The 18,792-nt window shown below is 43.6% G+C and overlaps 1 protein-coding gene across 2 annotated transcripts in view; it reads right to left on the bottom strand.

Annotated features, from left to right (window-relative positions):
* gdap2 (ganglioside induced differentiation associated protein 2) overlaps positions 1 to 18,792 on the bottom strand; it is an 82,882-nt gene that overhangs the window by 26,453 nt on the left and 37,637 nt on the right. The window contains exon 14 of one of the 2 annotated variants that reach the window (XM_083922164.1): positions 14,140 to 16,699. The exons of the other annotated variant lie outside the window; for it this stretch is intronic. Coding sequence (XP_083778290.1) covers positions 16,658 to 16,699 — 42 coding nt within the window. The 3' untranslated portion in view covers positions 14,140 to 16,657. Of the gene's footprint in view, positions 1 to 14,139; positions 16,700 to 18,792 lie in introns of those variants that run through there. 2 annotated transcript variants of the gene reach the window in all.

Below are 18,792 nucleotides of genomic sequence, written 5' to 3'. Positions count from 1 at the left end.
AGGGGGGTAGGCGAAGTCTCAACAAATTAGCACCTAAGGGAAAAAAAATAGGCACATAAATTGTTTAAGATCAAAGGGTTCCCGACGTCCGATCGCAACGAAACTAGCACGAGTGAACTCAGCACCCATGATATAGGGGGGGTAGCCCAAGTTTCAAGTCTGTAAACTAACCCTAACCTCTAAACTCTAACCATAAACCCTAACCCTAACCCTAATCTCAAACCCTAACCCTAACCCTAACCCTAATCTCAAACCTTAACCCTATTTTAAATAGGCCATGACTTTTGATAGGAATGTCGTAGAGACTCCATCTTGGTACCGATGGAAAGCGCAGGGCCATAAATAGGGGGGTAGGCGAAGTCTCAACAAATTAGCACCTAAGGAAAAAAAATAGGCACACAATTGTTTAAGATCAAAGGGTTCCCGACGTCCGATCGCAACAAAACTAGCACGAGTGCGCTCAGCACCCATGAAATAGGGGGGGTAGCCCGAGTTTCAAGTCTCTAAACGAACCCTAACCTCTAAACCCTAACCCTAATCTTAAACCCTAACTCTAACCCTAATCTCAAACCCTAACCCTATCCCTAATCTCAAACCTTAACCCTAACCCTAACCCTAACCCTAATCTCAAACCCAAACCCTAACCCTAACCCTAGCCCTAACCCTAACCCTAATCTCAAACCCTAACCCTAACCCTAATCTCAAACCTTAACCCCATTTTAAATAGGCCATAACTTTTGATAGGAATGTCGTAGAGACTCCATCTTGGTACCGATGGAAAGCGCAGGGCCATAAATAGGGGGGTAGGCGAAGTCTCAACAAATTAACACCTAAGGAAAAAAAATTAGCACACAATTGTTTAAGATCAAAGGGTTCCCGACGTCCGATCGCGACGAAACTAGCATGAGTGCGCTCAGCACCCATGAAATAGGGGGGGTAGCCCAAGTTTCAAGTCTCTAAACGAACCCTGACCTCTAAACCCTAACCCTAATCTTAAACCCTAACCCTAACCCTAACCCTAATCTCAAACCTTAACCCTAACCCTAACCCTAACCCTAATCTCAAACCTTAACCCTAACCCTAACCCTAATCTCAAACCCAAACCCTAACCCTAACCCTAATCTCAAACCTTAACCCCATTTTAAATAGGCCATAACTTTTGATAGGAATGTCGTAAAGACTCCATCTTAGTACCGATGGAAAGCGCAGGGCCATAAATAGGGGGGTAGGCGAAGTCTCAACAAATTAGCACCTAAGGAAAAAAAAATAGGCACACAATTGTTTAAGATCAAAGGGTTCCCGACGTCCGATCGCAAAGAAACTAGCATGAGTGCGATCAGCACCCATGAAATAGGGGGGGTAGCCCAAGTTTCAAGTCTCTAAATGAACCCTAACCTCTAAACCCTAACCCTAATCTTAAACCCTAACCCTAATCTCAAACCCTAACCCTAACCCTAACCCTAATCTCAAACCTTAACCCTAACCCTAACCCTAACCCTAATCGCAAACCTTAACCCTAACCCTAACCCTAATCTCAAACCCAAACCCTAACCCTAACCCTAACCCTAATCTCAAACCCTAACCCTAACCCTAACCCTAATCTCAAACCTTAACCCTAACCCTAACCCTAACCCTAATCTCAAACCTTAACCCTAACCCTAACCCTAATCTCAAACCCAAACCCTAACCCTAACCCTAGCCCTAACCCTAACCCTAATCTCAAACCCTAACCCTAACCCTAACCCTAATCTCAAACCTTAACCCCATTTTAAATAGGCCATAACTTTTGATAGGAACGTCGTAGAGACTCCATCTTGGTACCGATGGAAAGCGCAGGGCCATAAATAGGGGGGTAGGCGAAGTCTCAACAAATTAGCACCTAAGGAAAAAAAGAAATAGGCACACAATTGTTTAAGATCAAAGGGTTCCAGACGTCCGATCGCAACGAAACTAGCACGAGTGCGCTCAGCACCCATGAAATAGGGGGGGGGGTAGCCCCAAGTTTCAAGTCTGTAAACTAACCCTAACCTCTAAACTCTAACCATAAACCCTAACCCTAACCCTAACCCTAATCTCAAACCCTAACCCTAACCCTAACCCTAATCTCAAACCTTAACCCTATTTTAAATAGGCCATAACTTTTGATAGGAATGTCGTAGAGACTCCATCTTGGTACCGATGGAAAGCGCAGGTCCATAAATAGGGGGGTAGGCGAAGTCTCAACAAATTAGCACCTAAGGAAAAAAAAATAGGCACACAATTGTTTAAGATCAAAGGGTTCCCGACGTCCGATCGCAAAGAAACTAGCATGAGTGCGATCAGCACCCATGAAATAGGGGGGGTAGCCCAAGTTTCAAGTCTCTAAACGAACCCTAACCTCTAAACCCTAACCCTAATCTTAAACCCTAACCCTAATCTCAAACCCTAACCCTAACCCTAATCTCAAACCTTAACCCTAACCCTAACCCTAACCCTAATCTCAAACCTTAACCCTAACCCTAACCCTAATCTCAAACCCAAACCCTAACCCTAACCCTAATCTCAAACCCTAACCCTAACCCTAACCCTAATCTCAAACCTTAACCCTAACCCTAACCCTAACCCTAATCTCAAACCTTAACCCTAACCCTAACCCTAATCTCAAACCCAAACCCTAACCCTAACCCTAGCCCTAACCCTAACCCTAATCTCAAACCCTAACCCTAACCCTAATCTCAAACCTTAACCCTAACCCTAACCCTAACCCTAACCCTAATCTCAAACCCAAACCCTAACCCTAACCCTAGCCCTAACCCTAACCCTAATCTCAAACCCTAACCCTAACCCTAATCTCAAACCTTAACCCCATTTTAAATAGGCCATAACTTTTGATAGGAATGTCGTAGAGACTCCATCTTGGTACCGATGGAAAGCGCAGGTCCATAAATAGGGGGGTAGGCGAAGTCTCAACAAATTAGCACCTAAGGAAAAAAAAATAGGCACACAATTGTTTAAGATCAAAGGGTTCCCGACGTCCGATCGCGACGAAACTAGCATGAGTGCGCTCAGCACCCATGAAATAGGGGGGGTAGCCCAAGTTTCAAGTCTCTAAACGAACCCTAACCTCTAAACCCTAACCCTAATCTTAAACCCTAACCCTAACCCTAATCTCAAACCTTAACCCTAACCCTAACCTCAAACCCAAACCCTAACCCTAACCCTAACCCTAATCTCAAACCCTAACCCTAACCCTAATCTCAAACCTTAACCCTAACCCTAACCCTAACCCTAATCTCAAACCTTAACCCTAACCCTAATCTCAAACCCAAACCCTAACCCTAACCCTAGCCCTAACCCTAACCCTAATCTCAAACCCTAACCCTAACCCTAACCCTAATCTCAAACCTTAACCCCATTTTAAATAGGCCATAACTTTTGATAGGAATGTCGTAGAGACTCCATCTTGGTACCGATGGAAAGCGCAGGGCCATAAATAGGGGGGTAGGCGAAGTCTCAACAAATTAGCACCTAAGGAAAAAAAATTAGCACACAATTGTTTAAGATCAAAGGGTTCCCGACGTCCGATCGCGACGAAACTAGCATGAGTGCGCTCAGCACCCATGAAATAGGGGGGGTAGCCCAAGTTTCAAGTCTCTAAACGAACCCTGACCTCTAAACCCTAACCCTAATCTTAAACCCTAACCCTAACCCTAACCCTAATCTCAAACCTTAACCCTAACCCTAACCCTAACCCTAATCTCAAACCTTAACCCTAACCCTAACCCTAATCTCAAACCCAAACCCTAACCCTAACCCTAACCCTAATCTCAAACCTTAACCCCATTTTAAATAGGCCATAACTTTTGATAGGAACGTCGTAGAGACTCCATCTTAGTACCGATGGAAAGCGCAGGGCCATAAATAGGGGGGTAGGCGAAGTCTCAACAAATTAGCACCTAAGGGAAAAAAAATAGGCACATAAATTGTTTAAGATCAAAGGGTTCCCGACGTCCGATCGCAACGAAACTAGCACGAGTGAACTCAGCACCCATGAAATAGGGGGGGTAGCCCAAGTTTCAAGTCTGTAAACTAACCCTAACCTCTAAACTCTAACCATAAACCCTAACCCTAACCCTAACCCTAATCTCAAACCCTAACCCTAACCCTAACCCTAATCTCAAACCTTAACCCTATTTTAAATAGGCCATAACTTTTGATAGGAATGTCGTAGAGACTCCATCTTGGTACCGATGGAAAGCGCAGGTCCATAAATAGGGGGGTAGGCGAAGTCTCAACAAATTAGCACCTAAGGAAAAAAAATAGGCACACAATTGTTTAAGATCAAAGGGTTCCCGACGTCCGATCGCAACAAAACTAGCACGAGTGCGCTCAGCACCCATGAAATAGGGGGGGTAGCCCGAGTTTCAAGTCTCTAAACGAACCCTAACCTCTAAACCCTAACCCTAATCTTAAACCCTAACTCTAACCCTAATCTCAAACCCTAACCCTAACCCTAATCTCAAACCTTAACCCTAACCCTAACCCTAACCCTAATCTCAAACCCAAACCCTAACCCTAACCCTAGCCCTAACCCTAACCCTAATCTCAAACCCTAACCCTAACCCTAATCTCAAACCTTAACCCCATTTTAAATAGGCCATAACTTTTGATAGGAATGTCGTAGAGACTCCATCTTGGTACCGATGGAAAGCGCAGGTCCATAAATAGGGGGGTAGGCGAAGTCTCAACAAATTAGCACCTAAGGAAAAAAAAATAGGCACACAATTGTTTAAGATCAAAGGGTTCCCGACGTCCGATCGCGACGAAACTAGCATGAGTGCGCTCAGCACCCATGAAATAGGGGGGGTAGCCCAAGTTTCAAGTCTCTAAACGAACCCTGACCTCTAAACCCTAACCCTAATCTTAAACCCTAACCCTAACCCTAACCCTAATCTCAAACCTTAACCCTAACCCTAACCCTAACCCTAACCCTAATCTCAAACCCTAACCCTAACCCTAACCCTAATCTCAAACCCTAACCCCAACCCTAACCCTAATCTCAAACCTTAACCCTATTTTAAATAGGCCATAACTTTTGATAGGAACGTCGTAGAGACTCCATCTTGGTACCGATGGAAAGCGCAGGGCCATAAATAGGGGGGTAGGCGAAGTCTCACCAAATGAGCACCTTAGGGAAAAAAACGGTAATACGGTAACCAAGCAACCAGACCACCTTGTTTTAACTTAAAAAAGGTGAACTAATGATTATTTATGATCTCGTCAACGCCACCAGACTCCATTAACAAAAACAGTAATTTTACCTCACAGAACGTGGGTTCTTCGGCTTCGTCGCACAGTCCGAAGACATGCAGGTATCAGGTTCATTGATGACTCTAAAGTGTCCGTAGGTGTGAACGAGAGTGTGAATGTCTGTCTCTGTTCGTCTCTATGTACGTCCTGTGCCGGGTGGCCTCCGCCTCACGCACATCAGCTGGGATCGGCTCCAGCCCACCGCAACCCCCGACAGGGACAAGCGGCTGCAGATGACGATGGATGGAGAACACAGTCTAACTTTATCTCTACTGCTGCCTTTTTTGTTTGTTTATTTGTCAGTTTTGTTACTTTCTAACCCTTTAAAACATCAAAAGTTACACATTAACACAAACAAACTAAGCGATCGAGCCAGCAACTCCTTTGTTCTGTGAGGTGAAATGACTAAAATGTCCTCTGTGACTGATATGACAATATTAGATGGTTAACCCGGATGCATCAATGCGTACTGTTGGTGCATTCATCTGCTGGGACTAAGATATTTCTTGGCCTTTCATGCCCTTATCTCTGAGCTGGACCCTGGCCGCGGCGGCGAGGACTCTGCACTGTACACGGGCGCCTGCTCTAACCTCTGAGCCAAGTTTATACAGTCTGGTAGTTTCCTCCTCCGAAGGGTCTCAGCATTAATCGGAGGGGTGTGAGATGATTAATGAGGACGGAAAGAAGAAAAACAAAGTCTGTTTTTGCTTTCTTTGAAAAATATCGGATCATTTCACGTCTTCGAGACCCAAATCGCTTTTGAAAAGAAACCATATGAGAAGTTTAGTTGACAAATCTGGAACGTTTAAAGTTTAGAGACATCTGAAACTTGACTGTACTTTTTATTTAAGGGGTCACAAGCCAAATAGATTACTGGTTTAATCTTTAACTATGTATTTTAGAAACAAATTACATGTATATTATGTAAAACCATAATCTGAAGAGTAACTAAAGCTGTTACATAAACTAAGTCAAGTAAATAGTCCCTCTGAATTAAGTAGAAGGGTTTCTTTTGTTTTTAATTATTTATTTACATTATTTAAAATTATTATTTAACCCTTTAATCATCTCTCGTGTTTCAGTTTGTGTTTTAAGGTCGTGATACAAGTGAAAAGCTGTTGACCCTGCCTACGATATTTACTGAAAAAGACATTTAAATGTTCCAAATATAACCGAAAGCTCAACATCCATTAACTATTATTATTGTCTTGACATGCCTCGGTGTCTCAGCTCGTATCAACAAACCACAGATGTGCTGGAGTTTGTTATAATCAGTACAACAGCTTATCTAAACTCCTGATACTGTCGCCGCATGTGTGCTGCGTTCAGATACAACATGCCTGAGTATCCTAAGGGAGCGCGTGTGAGCGCGTGGACACAGTTTATTCAAATATTAACACAACACATCGCTTTATTTGATCATCAGGAGGTATTCAGACCTCTTACTGTAAGTAAAGGTAGTAATATTACAATAAAAATGCTGTAAAAGCCTAAAAAAATGTAAGTATAATTAAGTAAAATGTACTTAAAGTGCTCAATGTTATACTTTTATATATTCTATCAGCATTAAAGTAAAAGCAGGATCTTACGGTTGTAGTTGTTGAGGTAGAGCTCATTTTAAACTCTTAACTAATGATTATTTTCATTATCTGCTGATTATTTTCAATATTAATCGATCGATTGATTGATCAGGTTTGTAAAAGTTCTGAAAATGGTGACACCCAAAGCCCAGAGCCCAAAGTGACGCCTTCAAATATTGATGTTTTGTCCAAAGCTCAACTTTATTTAAACAATAAATTTAAAGAGTTAAAAAGAAAAAGCAGAAAATCTTCCAATTTTAGGACCTGGAACCATGAAGTGTTTCACATTTGGTATTAAAATAGACTTTAATGATAATTAAAATAGTCTCCAGTTAAATTCATGTCAATCGTTTTAGCTGTGCTTCTATAAACAAAACGTATTTCTAGGTTTTTTGTGCAAAAACAATCATTTGGTGGTTTACTGCGCTCTGACCTCGTCCTGCCGCCTTCGTCATTACTCATCATTCAGTTTTGATCAAACAAACACATTTAAAAGCCGACAGCTGACCAAGGCATATGTACACACACACACACAGACACACACACACACACACACACACACACACACACACACACACACACACACACACACACACACACACACACACACACACACACACACACACACACACACACACACACACACACACACACACACACACACACACACACACACACACACACACACACACAGTTGCCAGTTGAACTCCACAGCTCACGAGTTCCATGAAAATGGTTTCTGTGATAAGATATTGCTTCCAGACGCAGCTTGAACACCATCTGTTTTTATTTTCCATGTGTAATCTGTGTTTGTTTGAGTGCTGAGGGGGAAAGTAGTCCTCAAGGCTGCGTTGAGGTGTACGGGCGGATTGTGTGATTACGTGCTACGTTACCTTTCTCCTGTCCCCAGAACACAGCCAGCTTGTATATCGGTCCACCACTTTCTGGTCTAGACTGAAGTATTGGATGGGTTGTTGTCTCGAGGAACGATCCCCTGACTTCTACTCTAGTGTCACCAGCAGGTCGACGTTTGTGGTTTTGAGTGAACGTTTGTTGAGTGAATCTTAGCAGTTTTCAGAAAGATCAACACACCTTTTGCTACAGATATCCAGTGGGGCCGGTGTGGGCTAGTGTAGGATATTTAAAACATGAGCGTTGGGCAACTTTTGCTCCCACTGTGCTATTGAAAAATAGCAGTTTGCCATCATGAGCTAGGCTAAAAAAACTAGTAAAAGTGTTTTTTATTGGAAAATGTCAATAATGGCTGAATGGGACACAGTGATATTGGTTCATTGTCCCCTCACAATGAATTGTAAGGACTTTGATCCCCCGACAAAAGTCCATGATGAGTGTAAACATCAGGTCCGAGTGTCAGTTTGTCCAACATTTGTAAAACTAAAAACATTCCCATCAGCTTCAGCTGTTCTTTGATTGTGTTTAGGGCTAATTAGTCAATATTAGCACGCTAAACATAAAGTGGTTAAACAATGTCATGTTGCGGGTTCAAATGGCCGAAATGTGTTTTCTCAGGAGGGGGGCTGGAGTCTCCCTCAGAGAGAGGGGGAGAAGGTCAGCATCCGTGAGGAACTCGGAGTAGAGCCGCTGCTCCTTTGCGTTGAAAGGAGCCAGTTGACGTGGTTCAGGATCATCTAGTAAGGATGAACCCTGGGCGCCTCCCTAGGGAGGTGTTCCAGGCACGTCCAGCTGGGAGGAGGCCTCGGGGAAGACCCAGGACCAGGTGGAGAGATTAGATCTCCACACTGGCCTGGGGACGCCTCGGGATCCCCCAGTTAGAGCTGGTTAATGTGGCCCAGGAAAGGGAAGTTTGGGGTCCCCTGCTAGAGCTGCTGCCCCGCGACCCGACCCTGGATAAGAGGCTGAAGATGAGTGAGTGAACAATGTCATGTGAACATGTTTGCATGCCAATGTCACCATAACCAAACGTTTTTTTTGGTCGGTTGTTGCTGGGACTACCTCCGGTCTGGTGGTGGCTTTTAGCTGCTGATTAGTGTGCTCAATCAGCTCCCTGGTAAAAGGCACGCCGATGACGCCTATGTCTTCCCTGACTCTGCTGCTTATAGCTCGTTGTAACTTGGTAGGTTTTACAGTGATTACTGTAACGTATGGTTCTGCAAGTGATTCAAACTTTTGTGTTATCGTGGTCTGTGTACCTCAACAGAGCGGGGGTGAACAAACCCGATGGCATTGAGCGGTTCTGTTGGTACCACCCCCAACTTTAAACCAACTGTTCTGACATGTAATGATCAGATCTGATCTGCTTTGTAAAAACTAGGCTTTAGTCTTGTTTGTTCTTGCATTTTTGCATCACCTCAGGGGGCTGTGCATCAGATTTTCCTCTGGTTCAGACGTTCAAGTCATTGTTTATTCTTCTTCCCTTTTATTATATTTAGAGCAGACGTCTTAAACCACTCCAGACGTTTGGTTACTAGTGATTAAAAGGGACTAAACCACCACATTGGACGTATGACAGTAAATAAAAAAGCACAACCGCAACAGCAGTATTGTTTTTTTATATATTGGTAGAAAGCAGGGAAGCATATCAGCAGTAGAAGAGGTAATGACTCAACCACTTAACGTTCCCTCGGAGGTCTCATTAGTGCGTCCACACACTTTTTATGGGTACGATCAGGGTCTTGACCTCTAGAGACGTGAGTCACATCGTGCAACGTTCCCCTCTTGTTTTGTGAACTGCTACTAATTAGTAATACGGACAGTTTCTGGTTATTTATCATCTGGAGATCGGCTCTGGTGTGATTGATCAAGGGGTCACACAATACTGTCTAAACCTGAGCTTCAAAGGAAACGCTGAGACCCGTGAGCTCACGTCAGTCATGAAACCTCTCACTGCCTCCACACATGGGTGCTGACTGTGAAAGTTTATTGATTTTAACTTTTATTGCACGCGTTGAAGTCATTTGATGTTTTGCGGTTGAACCAATTTGTCATTAGTTTCGCGAATGTGCGAACCTTCTGTTGCAAACCTGCGGATGAGTCATTCTGATCCACAGCCTTTATGCGTCTCTGTCACACTCCCTATAGGTGCCCCCGCTGGTCTGGAGTCAGAGCAGAGTATGGGAAGCACTGTCATGTAAAACAGCTGCACAGCGCTACACGTTACAGTCGGGCCGAGAAGCTGCGATGAGTCATGAGGGCTCTCGAGGTTGTGTCCACACCGAGATTGCACGGAGGAGTTTGTTTTATGTGTGTGTGTTTTGTTTGTTTGAGCAGGTGAGAGCAGCTAATGCATTTTAAACTCTAGTTCAACTCTTTAGGAAGATGAGGATCAAATATTTAAGCTGTGTGCTCATGGAAACCCTGCCTTTGTTTCTGATGAGCTTCTTTAATTAGCAACTTATGTACACATCAATCTTTACATGTTGCACACACTTTGTAAATTAGGACCCGACCAATATGGGATTTTTTAGACCGATGCTGATTTTAGAGGAGAAGGATGAGTTGGTTTTGAGCTGGAATGAAAATGGACCCTTTCACTTCATTTAGGAGCTGCTCTCAGCCCAAAAACAGGCTGAAATATTCTCTGACCATGGATTTAAGAGTCCTTAAATTAAGACTGACCTAAATCCATAAGTTAGGAGTTACTTTTAGCGTTAAAATGTTTTGTAAAAACAGGTCCTGAAGTTCTACTACGATAATACTGCCACACAACAGAATACTATTGGATCACAAACGTAACGGTGAGACTTGAACATGTTTGCGTCTCAATTCTTAATTTTTGTGTTGTCTGCGAGAAATCAATTTAACAAAGTGGGTTTTTCTGAGTTTAAGGCAAATCCTTGGTTTCTGTATGAGGAGGAGGAGAAGAAGGTGAAGAAGAAGAAAAAGAAAAAGAAAAAGAAAAAGAAGAAGAAGAAGAAGAAGAAGAAGAAGAACTCCTTTAATTGACTGGTATTCAAGCTGTGGGTGAGTGCTGGGGGGATTGTGGAGAGGGGTCACATGAGGGTTGCAGATGGTGACATTTGTTGGTCGTAAAGCATCGATAACATCTACTGGGGTCGTGAACATCGGGTGGTGTGTTTGTTGCTATTGTTACTGTGATGTTCTTGTGTTTGTAAGGTGCTTTGATGTGACTGTATATGTGCTGAAGCGATCTGGAGAACGGGAGAGACCATTCTGACCCCGTTGTGGTAGCGTCTCTGCTGTCTGCACGCAGCTCAGTAAAGACATGATCTGAGAAACACTGAGGACTCCAGAGAGTTTCTTTCACATGTCCAAGTCCTCAGCTCTGCAGCAGTGCCTCTGATTATTGCGTGAACTTGAACATGTGTAACACAGTTTTGCTGTCACTTTCAAAGTGACAGCCAATCATATTTATCTTTATTCATGCATCACGGACGCTCACTGGTTAGCAGGGCTCTACTCGGCACATAAATACGGGCTGTGATGAAACACAGTGCAAGTATGCGAGGATTGAGCCCATGGTAGGTTTGTTAAACGGAGCACAGCGTTATAGAAAACTGAAACTGTGTAAACACTGTAATGTAATAATGCAGTTATCATGATATCATGTTCAGGAAGCTAAGCGACCTTAGCTCGAAGGCTAATTTTCCTCCATGAAGCTGTGCCGAACATGTGCTGTGCTTTATTAGCACCGTCGCCTCACAGCAAGAGGGTTCCTGGTTCGAATCCGGGCAGGGGCCCTTCTGTGTGGGGTTTGCATGTTCTCCCCGTGTCTGCGTGGGTTTTCTCCGGGTTCTCCGGTTTCCTCCCACAGTCCAAAGACGTGCAGGTGTTCGGTTCATTGGTGACTCTAAATCACCCGTAGGTGTGAATGGTTGTCTGTCTCTGTTCGTCTCTATGTGTCCTGTGATAGACTGGCGTCCTGTCCAGGGTGGACCCCGCCTCACGCCCGATGTCAGCTGGGATCGGCTCCAGCCCCCCTGTAACCCCGATAGAGACAAGAGGCTGAAGATGAATGAACACCAATAAGGCCAGTATGCAGGGATTGAGCCCGTGCTGTGCCGAACGAGTGCTGTGCTCGACCGTGAGCCGACCAGTCATTTCTGTATCATTGTCCAGGAAACAAAAGTTCGGCCCTGAAGCTGAGAGAGTGTCGGTCCTTCTTGCAAATAAACAACACAACGCAGACAACTGTTACACTTGTTCATCACTGACATGTACGGCAGCTGGCGGCTAGCAGTGTAGATAATATAGTATGTAAGAGTCACAGTTCTATGTATGTGCCAGCAACTCATTTTACCCCTCAGAGTGTTATTCAAACAGCGGCCGGAGGCGACTGATCATTTCCTGTGCTCCCAGGCTCCGTCTGCGTCCGTCTTTTGAGCCGCTAATCCCCGCCTGTCACGGAGGGAGGTCCATAAAAGATGGATTTGCTCCTCCGCTCGCCGCAGCTTTTTCATTTAGAGAACAGAAAGCAGCATCCTTCCACCCTCATCCCCTCCGCTCAGCACTTTAATCCAGGTAGAACGAACAGAGAGATTAAAGAGATGAAGACGGTGACATGATGAAAGCGGGTCACAGCGGTCAGCAGGATGTGGGCAGGTGAAGAGACGGGAGGTGTTGAGGACAGCGAGAGAGCAGACGTGCAGGGTGGAGGTTTTTAATCAGCACAGGGCCACTTCTTCACTTCCTGGAACATGACGCAGTTCTCTGTGCAGGGAAGGTGAGAGCGGTCGGAAAAACACCGAGTGCAGCACCTGTTGTTTATCCTCCTTATTCAGCCACTTATGCGTCTCCGTCTTTCCTGTGCTTTTAAACGGGAAACGTATTTCAAATCTGTTTTGTTGGCTGGTGAGCTGCTCACAACAGTTTACACACGAGACGTACATTTAAAATGATTAAAATTAAATCTGGAAAAAAGCGTTTAATCTCATAAAAGTGTTAAAAAGTCATAAAATAGTACATTGAAAAAAGTTAAAATGGCATCATATGTTGCAAAAGTCTTTAAAAAATAGTATATCGAAAAAGTCCTGTGTCGCAAAAATAATTGTATAATATGTCGTCTTGACTTTTTTCCACATACTAATAATTTTTTTAGACACACTATTATAATAAGTCATACTATAATATGATTTCTTTGATGGTATTTTGCTCGTCCAAAAGTACAGAGAAAAATATGCTTAAATCACATCAGACAGCGTGTTGAAGGTTGACGAAAACAGTCAAAAAACATCCAAATATCATGTCCCAAAAATGCTTAAATCCGTCATATGATGGCCGGTCTAAAGCAGTTACGGCATCGTTTGTTAAAAAAAGTCAGAAAAAGTCCTAGAAAACAAAAAGCCCCTCCCCCGAAAAAGTCAACGTGGAGTTTGTCGCAAAGGTCAAAAAAAGTCAAACTATAAAATCTCCAAAAAGTTTCCCGAGGTGACGGGAGCGATGATACACGAGTGCAGGACTGTGGGAGTGTTATCGCTACACATGTACACAGGCTTTAGCTCTTTTGTTTTCTTCCAGTGGGAAAAAAAGAGAGAAATCTGGCCTGAAGCGAATTCCTGCGCTAAGATTTCTGAGCAATAACAGAACCATTTGCATTTATTTACAACTCTGGATGTCGAACACAAACTGAACCAGACCAAAGCAAACAAACTACAGGTGTGAAAGCGCCCGACAGGTGACACTCGACTGCACGAGGACGTCCCATTCCCCAACCGTCGCGTCTCACGAGGGCGGAGTTAAGGCGCGGAGGAAACGAAGGTGCGAAATAAGGTGATGGATGTTCCCCGAGTCTTCAAAATGGAATAGCAGCGTCCTGGGGCGGCAGTAGCTCAGGCCATAGGTGACTTGGCTGGGAACCAGAGGGTTGCCAGTTCAAGTCCCTGTGTGGACCATGAATGGAGCGTGGACTGGTGGCTGGAGAGGTGCCAGTTCATCTCCTGGGCACTGCTGAGGTGCTGTTGAGCAAGGCAAACCAAACCCCCAACTGCTCGGGGTGCTGGTCGCTGGCAGCCCCCTCGCTCTGACATCTCTCCATTAAGTGTGTGTGTGTGTGTGTGTGTGTGTGTGTGTGTGTGTGTGTGTGTGTGTGTGTGTGTGTGTGTGTGTGTGTGTGTGTGTGTGTGTGTGTGTGTGTGTGTGTGTGTGTGTGTGTGTGTGTGTGTGTGTGTTAATAATAGAGTGAAAAAGTCAAATTAAGGACTAATAAAGGAATTCTTCTTCTTCAATTATCAAGCCGACACAGTTTTACAGAGGAAAATCATTTTAATCAGTTTATATATTCATTTATATTTATATATATTAAAAAAACAGTAAGTGTACTGTAAATCTCTGACGCTGCGGACAACTGAGCCCCATTCATCACTTTGAAATCATAAAAAAAAGAAAGATAATGTACATTTCCAGGACGTTTGGCTCATGGTTTATATACATTCTGACGTAATCACGGCTCTGACGGGGTTTAATATCTGGAGACAACTTTTTTATAAAGATGGAGACGACTGAACAGGAACTTTATGGCATTTAACAACTGTTCAGTCTTTAAATCTTCATGTTTTTAAAGAAAGACACTTGTATTCAATCAAACTCCAAGATTTAAAGACGTTAAACAGCGGATTCAAGTTGTTAAAATCGACTTAAATCTTCTTTACATGATGATTGATTGATTATTGATTTAAAACAAGAGTACAGAAATCAAACGCAACGTCCTCCAGCGACTGTTCGGACGCGCTTCTGTGTCAAATCTAAGAGACGAGAGATTAACCGTAAAAAGCTGAGAGAGCAGAACTGAACTGAATCAAAGATGTGCGGATTCCTTACGTTGTGCGGAAACAGCAGACGGAAGCGTGCGTGTGCATGCGTGTGAAATCCCTCCAGACAGTGACAGATGTGAGTCAAACACATAAATACATAATGAGCGCTTTAAAGGTTTGCACCATCACAGGAATGTTTGGTTTAGCTCAATACATTTGATTTGTGATCGCACCGATGAGGTAAAGCCTGCAGTCTGGTCGTCCAGCGTGAATCGAACTACGTGTGCGTCGTGAAAACACCCACGTAAAAGGAGATGACTGTGCAAATTAAGACAAAAAAAAGGGACGAAACATTATTTATAACACGCAAACATCGAACTCCACTGACGACAGCAGGAGACAAACCAACTTCTTTCCTTTTGCGTCCTTTTGTTTGTGGTTTTACGGTGAAATTAGCAACTTGAAATGTGAGATCGGAGCAGGAGACACACAGATATCTGCGTATGAACTCAGATCCAGGAAAACAAAAGGTAAAGAAGTCATTGTTGGACAACAGACGGCCGATGTGCGCCGCCTCGCTTTCTCTTCTCACGGATTTGTTTACCTTCGTGCAGCGGGCTCAAACGTGATCGCTGAACAGAAACCAGCCCGCCACAGACTCCACATTCACGTGCAGAGTCTGTTCATAGAGATGAGTGAGTTTCATTATTTCTAGCTTGTGTTCCTTTAAAGGGACGTTTCACCATCAAAATCAAAACATTGGTACATTTCCTCCTACGTTCATCCAGGTTGTTTTGGTGATAAGTGTCCGGCTACAGCGGAGCTCAAAGGGGCAAAGAAACTCAACGTAGCAACGTCTTGTTCCATGAAACGCGACCCAGTTCCTCGAGTTGTTGTGAGCAGTTTCATGTGGGAACTCCACGCTGGGGCAAAGCGTCAGGGTTGTTTTTAATGTATGAGGTATAAAAAAATGTGTTTAATAAGTGGTCTTTAAGAAATAACTGTGTAAAGGGAGAGATTTTTGGAGCGAGCGGTGAACGATTTGCGTGCAGCGGCCAGGAGCGGCTTTGAGTGGAGGGAACGCACAGCTCCGTGAGTGTGTTTGACGGAGAGCATGAACGCAGCAGTGCAGTGTGTGTCGTGAATTAACCCTAACACAAGCCAAGTCTCCGTGTCTTTAGTTGCCATTTACTGATTAAATCAACGACATTTAGCCCCCAGAAAGCCCGTTGGACGCCGGGCGGAAAAACATCTTCTCTGCGGTAAAACCCGGAACTCCACCTGTAAACCGTATCACCGCGCAGAGGCAAGAAAATAGTTCCTACATGAAACTGATCACAACGGGTCTGTGGATTATTTCGGTGTGGGTTCAGGTAAGTACGTCTGTTATGTAGTTGAGCTTCACATTCACATGGGGTGGATACAAACTGGGTGACGTCCGGTGTGTGTTGGACGCGACCTCCTGCTTTACGTGGAGTTTGAGGCTTGTTGTTCTACGTCACCTGTGTCCCGGAGCATGTGTCGCAGTGATGCAGACGCCGGAGGAGGACAAAGTTTCCCGATTGTGCCCGCAGGAGAACGCAGATGTTGTTATTGCAACGTAGCGGGCGGGAGTTTCCAGCTTCCGCCTGAATGAAACTTAGTCTTCACTTCCGTGCGGCGTGGTTACGGCGCAGAATGAGACGGTGTGGAAATCCAGACAGACGTCGGCGTCGTCCTCCTCCTCGTCCTCCTCCAGCGTTTGAAAAAAGTCTTGATGGAAAACGCTTTGAGCGAACGGTCACGCTTGACATGAAACTTCATATTTAGGGATGTCTGAGAAAACTGCTGAGTAAGGCATAATACAGAAACCGTAACCAGGTCCACAAATAGTCTGTGGTGAGAGAGAACGACCGCTCACCAGGCCACACGCTGCTAAATGTGGGCCGCGACTGTTAATTTCGTCCCTTTGGCAGAACAAAAGGAGAGTTTTTACCCTCGGAGCCTTAAGAGAGACGCTGGGAGTTCAGACCACGATGTCCAGAAATGGCTCCCAACGTGACAGGCTGACATCACCACGTCACCACGTCGCCCCGGCACGGAGGTCTGACTGCTCTCCTGTCACAGACTGGAGGACTGGGAGTGATGGTACGGTCCGTTCACCTGAGACGGAGGAGAGAAAGAGTTCATACGTCATGTTTCGTGTCATTGGTGATGCAATCGGGGTTCTGACGGGCGACGCAAGTTCTTAAAAACACACTTAAGTTTGAAATCTGGTGTTTTAAAGGTTTGAAAAGTGTTTGTTTTTTAATAAAGAGCATGAAACTGTTTTGGAATCAAGGCCAAAGTGTAAATGATGAACAGACGAGACATTTTGAAACCTCATGTTGGTCGTTTACAGAACAATAACATCTGATTTAACGTGACGAGGAAGTGCAATAATCCGTTTAATGCATATTTTGTTTGTACGGTGCTTAAATGTGTAATTTTCCACAGCTGGAAAGTATGAAAAAGCACCTTGATATGAAAGTTTCGTACTTAAATACAAATCTGAGGTATTTCCTTTCCATGCTTATGAAATCTTCTTTCGTAACACGGTTTCAGATTTTTGATGACTCATCCTGCATTCAGAAGCGTTCAAAAATGAATCCACGCCACTTTCACTTTAGGACTATTAGCGTTTTCTCAGCTTGTTATTAGTATTTTTAATCTATTAGTATTTCCACAGTGTTTTATTAGTATTTTTAGTGTGTTATTAGTGTTTTTAGGGTGTTTTTAGTATTTTTAGTGTGTTATTAGTGTTTTCTCAGCTTGTTATTAGTGTTTTTAGTGTGTTATTAGTATTTTCTCAGGGTGTTATTAGTATTTTTAATCTATTAGTATTTCCACAGTGTTTTATTAGTATTTTTAGGGTGTTATTAGTGTTTTCTCAGCTTGTTATTAGTGTTTTTAGTGTGTTATTAGTGTTTTTTCAGGGTGTAATTAGTATTTTAAGTGTGTTATTAGTATTTTCTCAGGGTGTTATTAGTATTTTTAGTGTGTTATTAATATTTTTAGTGTGCTATTAGTATTTTTAGTGTGTTATTAATATTTTTAGTGTGTTATTAGTATTTTCTCAGGGTTTTATTAGTATTTTTAGTGTGTTATTAGTATTTTCTTAGGGTGTTATTAGTATTTTTAGTGTGTTATTAGTGTTTTCACAGGGTGTTATTAGTGTTTTCTCAGGGTGTTATGAGTATTTTTAGTCTGTTATTTGTATTTTCTCAAGGTGTTATTAATATTTTCAGTGTGTTTAGTATTTTTAGTGTGTTATTAGTGTTTTCTCAGGGTGTAATTAGTATTTTTAGTGTGTTATTAGTATTTTCCCAGGTTGTTATTAGTGTTTTCAGTGTGTTTAGTATTTTCCGTGTGTTGTTATTTTCCCAGTGCTTGAGAGGTAAAGGATCATCTTCCATCACCTGTTGAATGAAATGTAGTGAACACGTTGTCCCTTCAGAGAGGACACAGTCGCCCTCTGAGTAACATAAATGTCGGAGCAGTGACATAATTAGTCTCCGACAGGTTGATAATTAATTTGTATCGGTCGACCCTGAGGGAGGTGAGAGGCTCCACGCCGTAAATCAGCGGCACTCGACTAACAACCGGCCGTAAATGCATCTTTCTGGGAAATATTTCCACACACGTTTGAAAAGAAGAATTAATTCACAGAATATTTACTGCATGTCAGGTGGGTCGAGTGAGACACGGTCATCTCTCTCTGGTCTGGAAGGTTTTAACAGTGACTGAGAGACCAAGTGGTGCTCTGCGACAAACGTCTTATTGTGTTGAGAAACTCCAACAGGAAAGCCGGCAGTAAATCTACAGCTGCTCCCTCGTTCATTCATTCATCTTCAGCCTCTTGTCCCTGTCGGGGTCGTGGGGGGCTGGGGCCGATCCCAGCTGACATCGGGCGTGAGGCGGGGTCCACCCTGGACAGGACGCCAGTCTATCTATTTATGTTTCTTTTAATGCTGAATGACTTTTCCCCAAGAATCTTATGGGCAAATCTCTGGCTAACAAATGTAATTGATTTAAATCGGTGCTTTTGCTTGATTCTTTGTGGAGAAACTGTTAGGGCACACTCACACTGTCCATCCGTACCGTGCCCAAACAGGTTTCACGGCTAAAGTCTAGTTCCTTTGACCAGTGTGAGTGCAACCGTACCGCGCCCTAGTCGACAAAATCGTATGAGTGTTAGTGGATTAAGAATTTCTTAA

The sequence above is a fragment of the Echiichthys vipera genome, assembly GCF_963691815.1.
Source record: "Echiichthys vipera genome assembly, chromosome: 10".
Lineage (NCBI taxonomy): Eukaryota > Metazoa > Chordata > Actinopteri > Perciformes > Trachinidae > Echiichthys > Echiichthys vipera.
The sequence above is the reverse complement of the archived record's forward strand: the minus strand, read 5'-3'. Positions and strand labels throughout refer to the sequence as shown.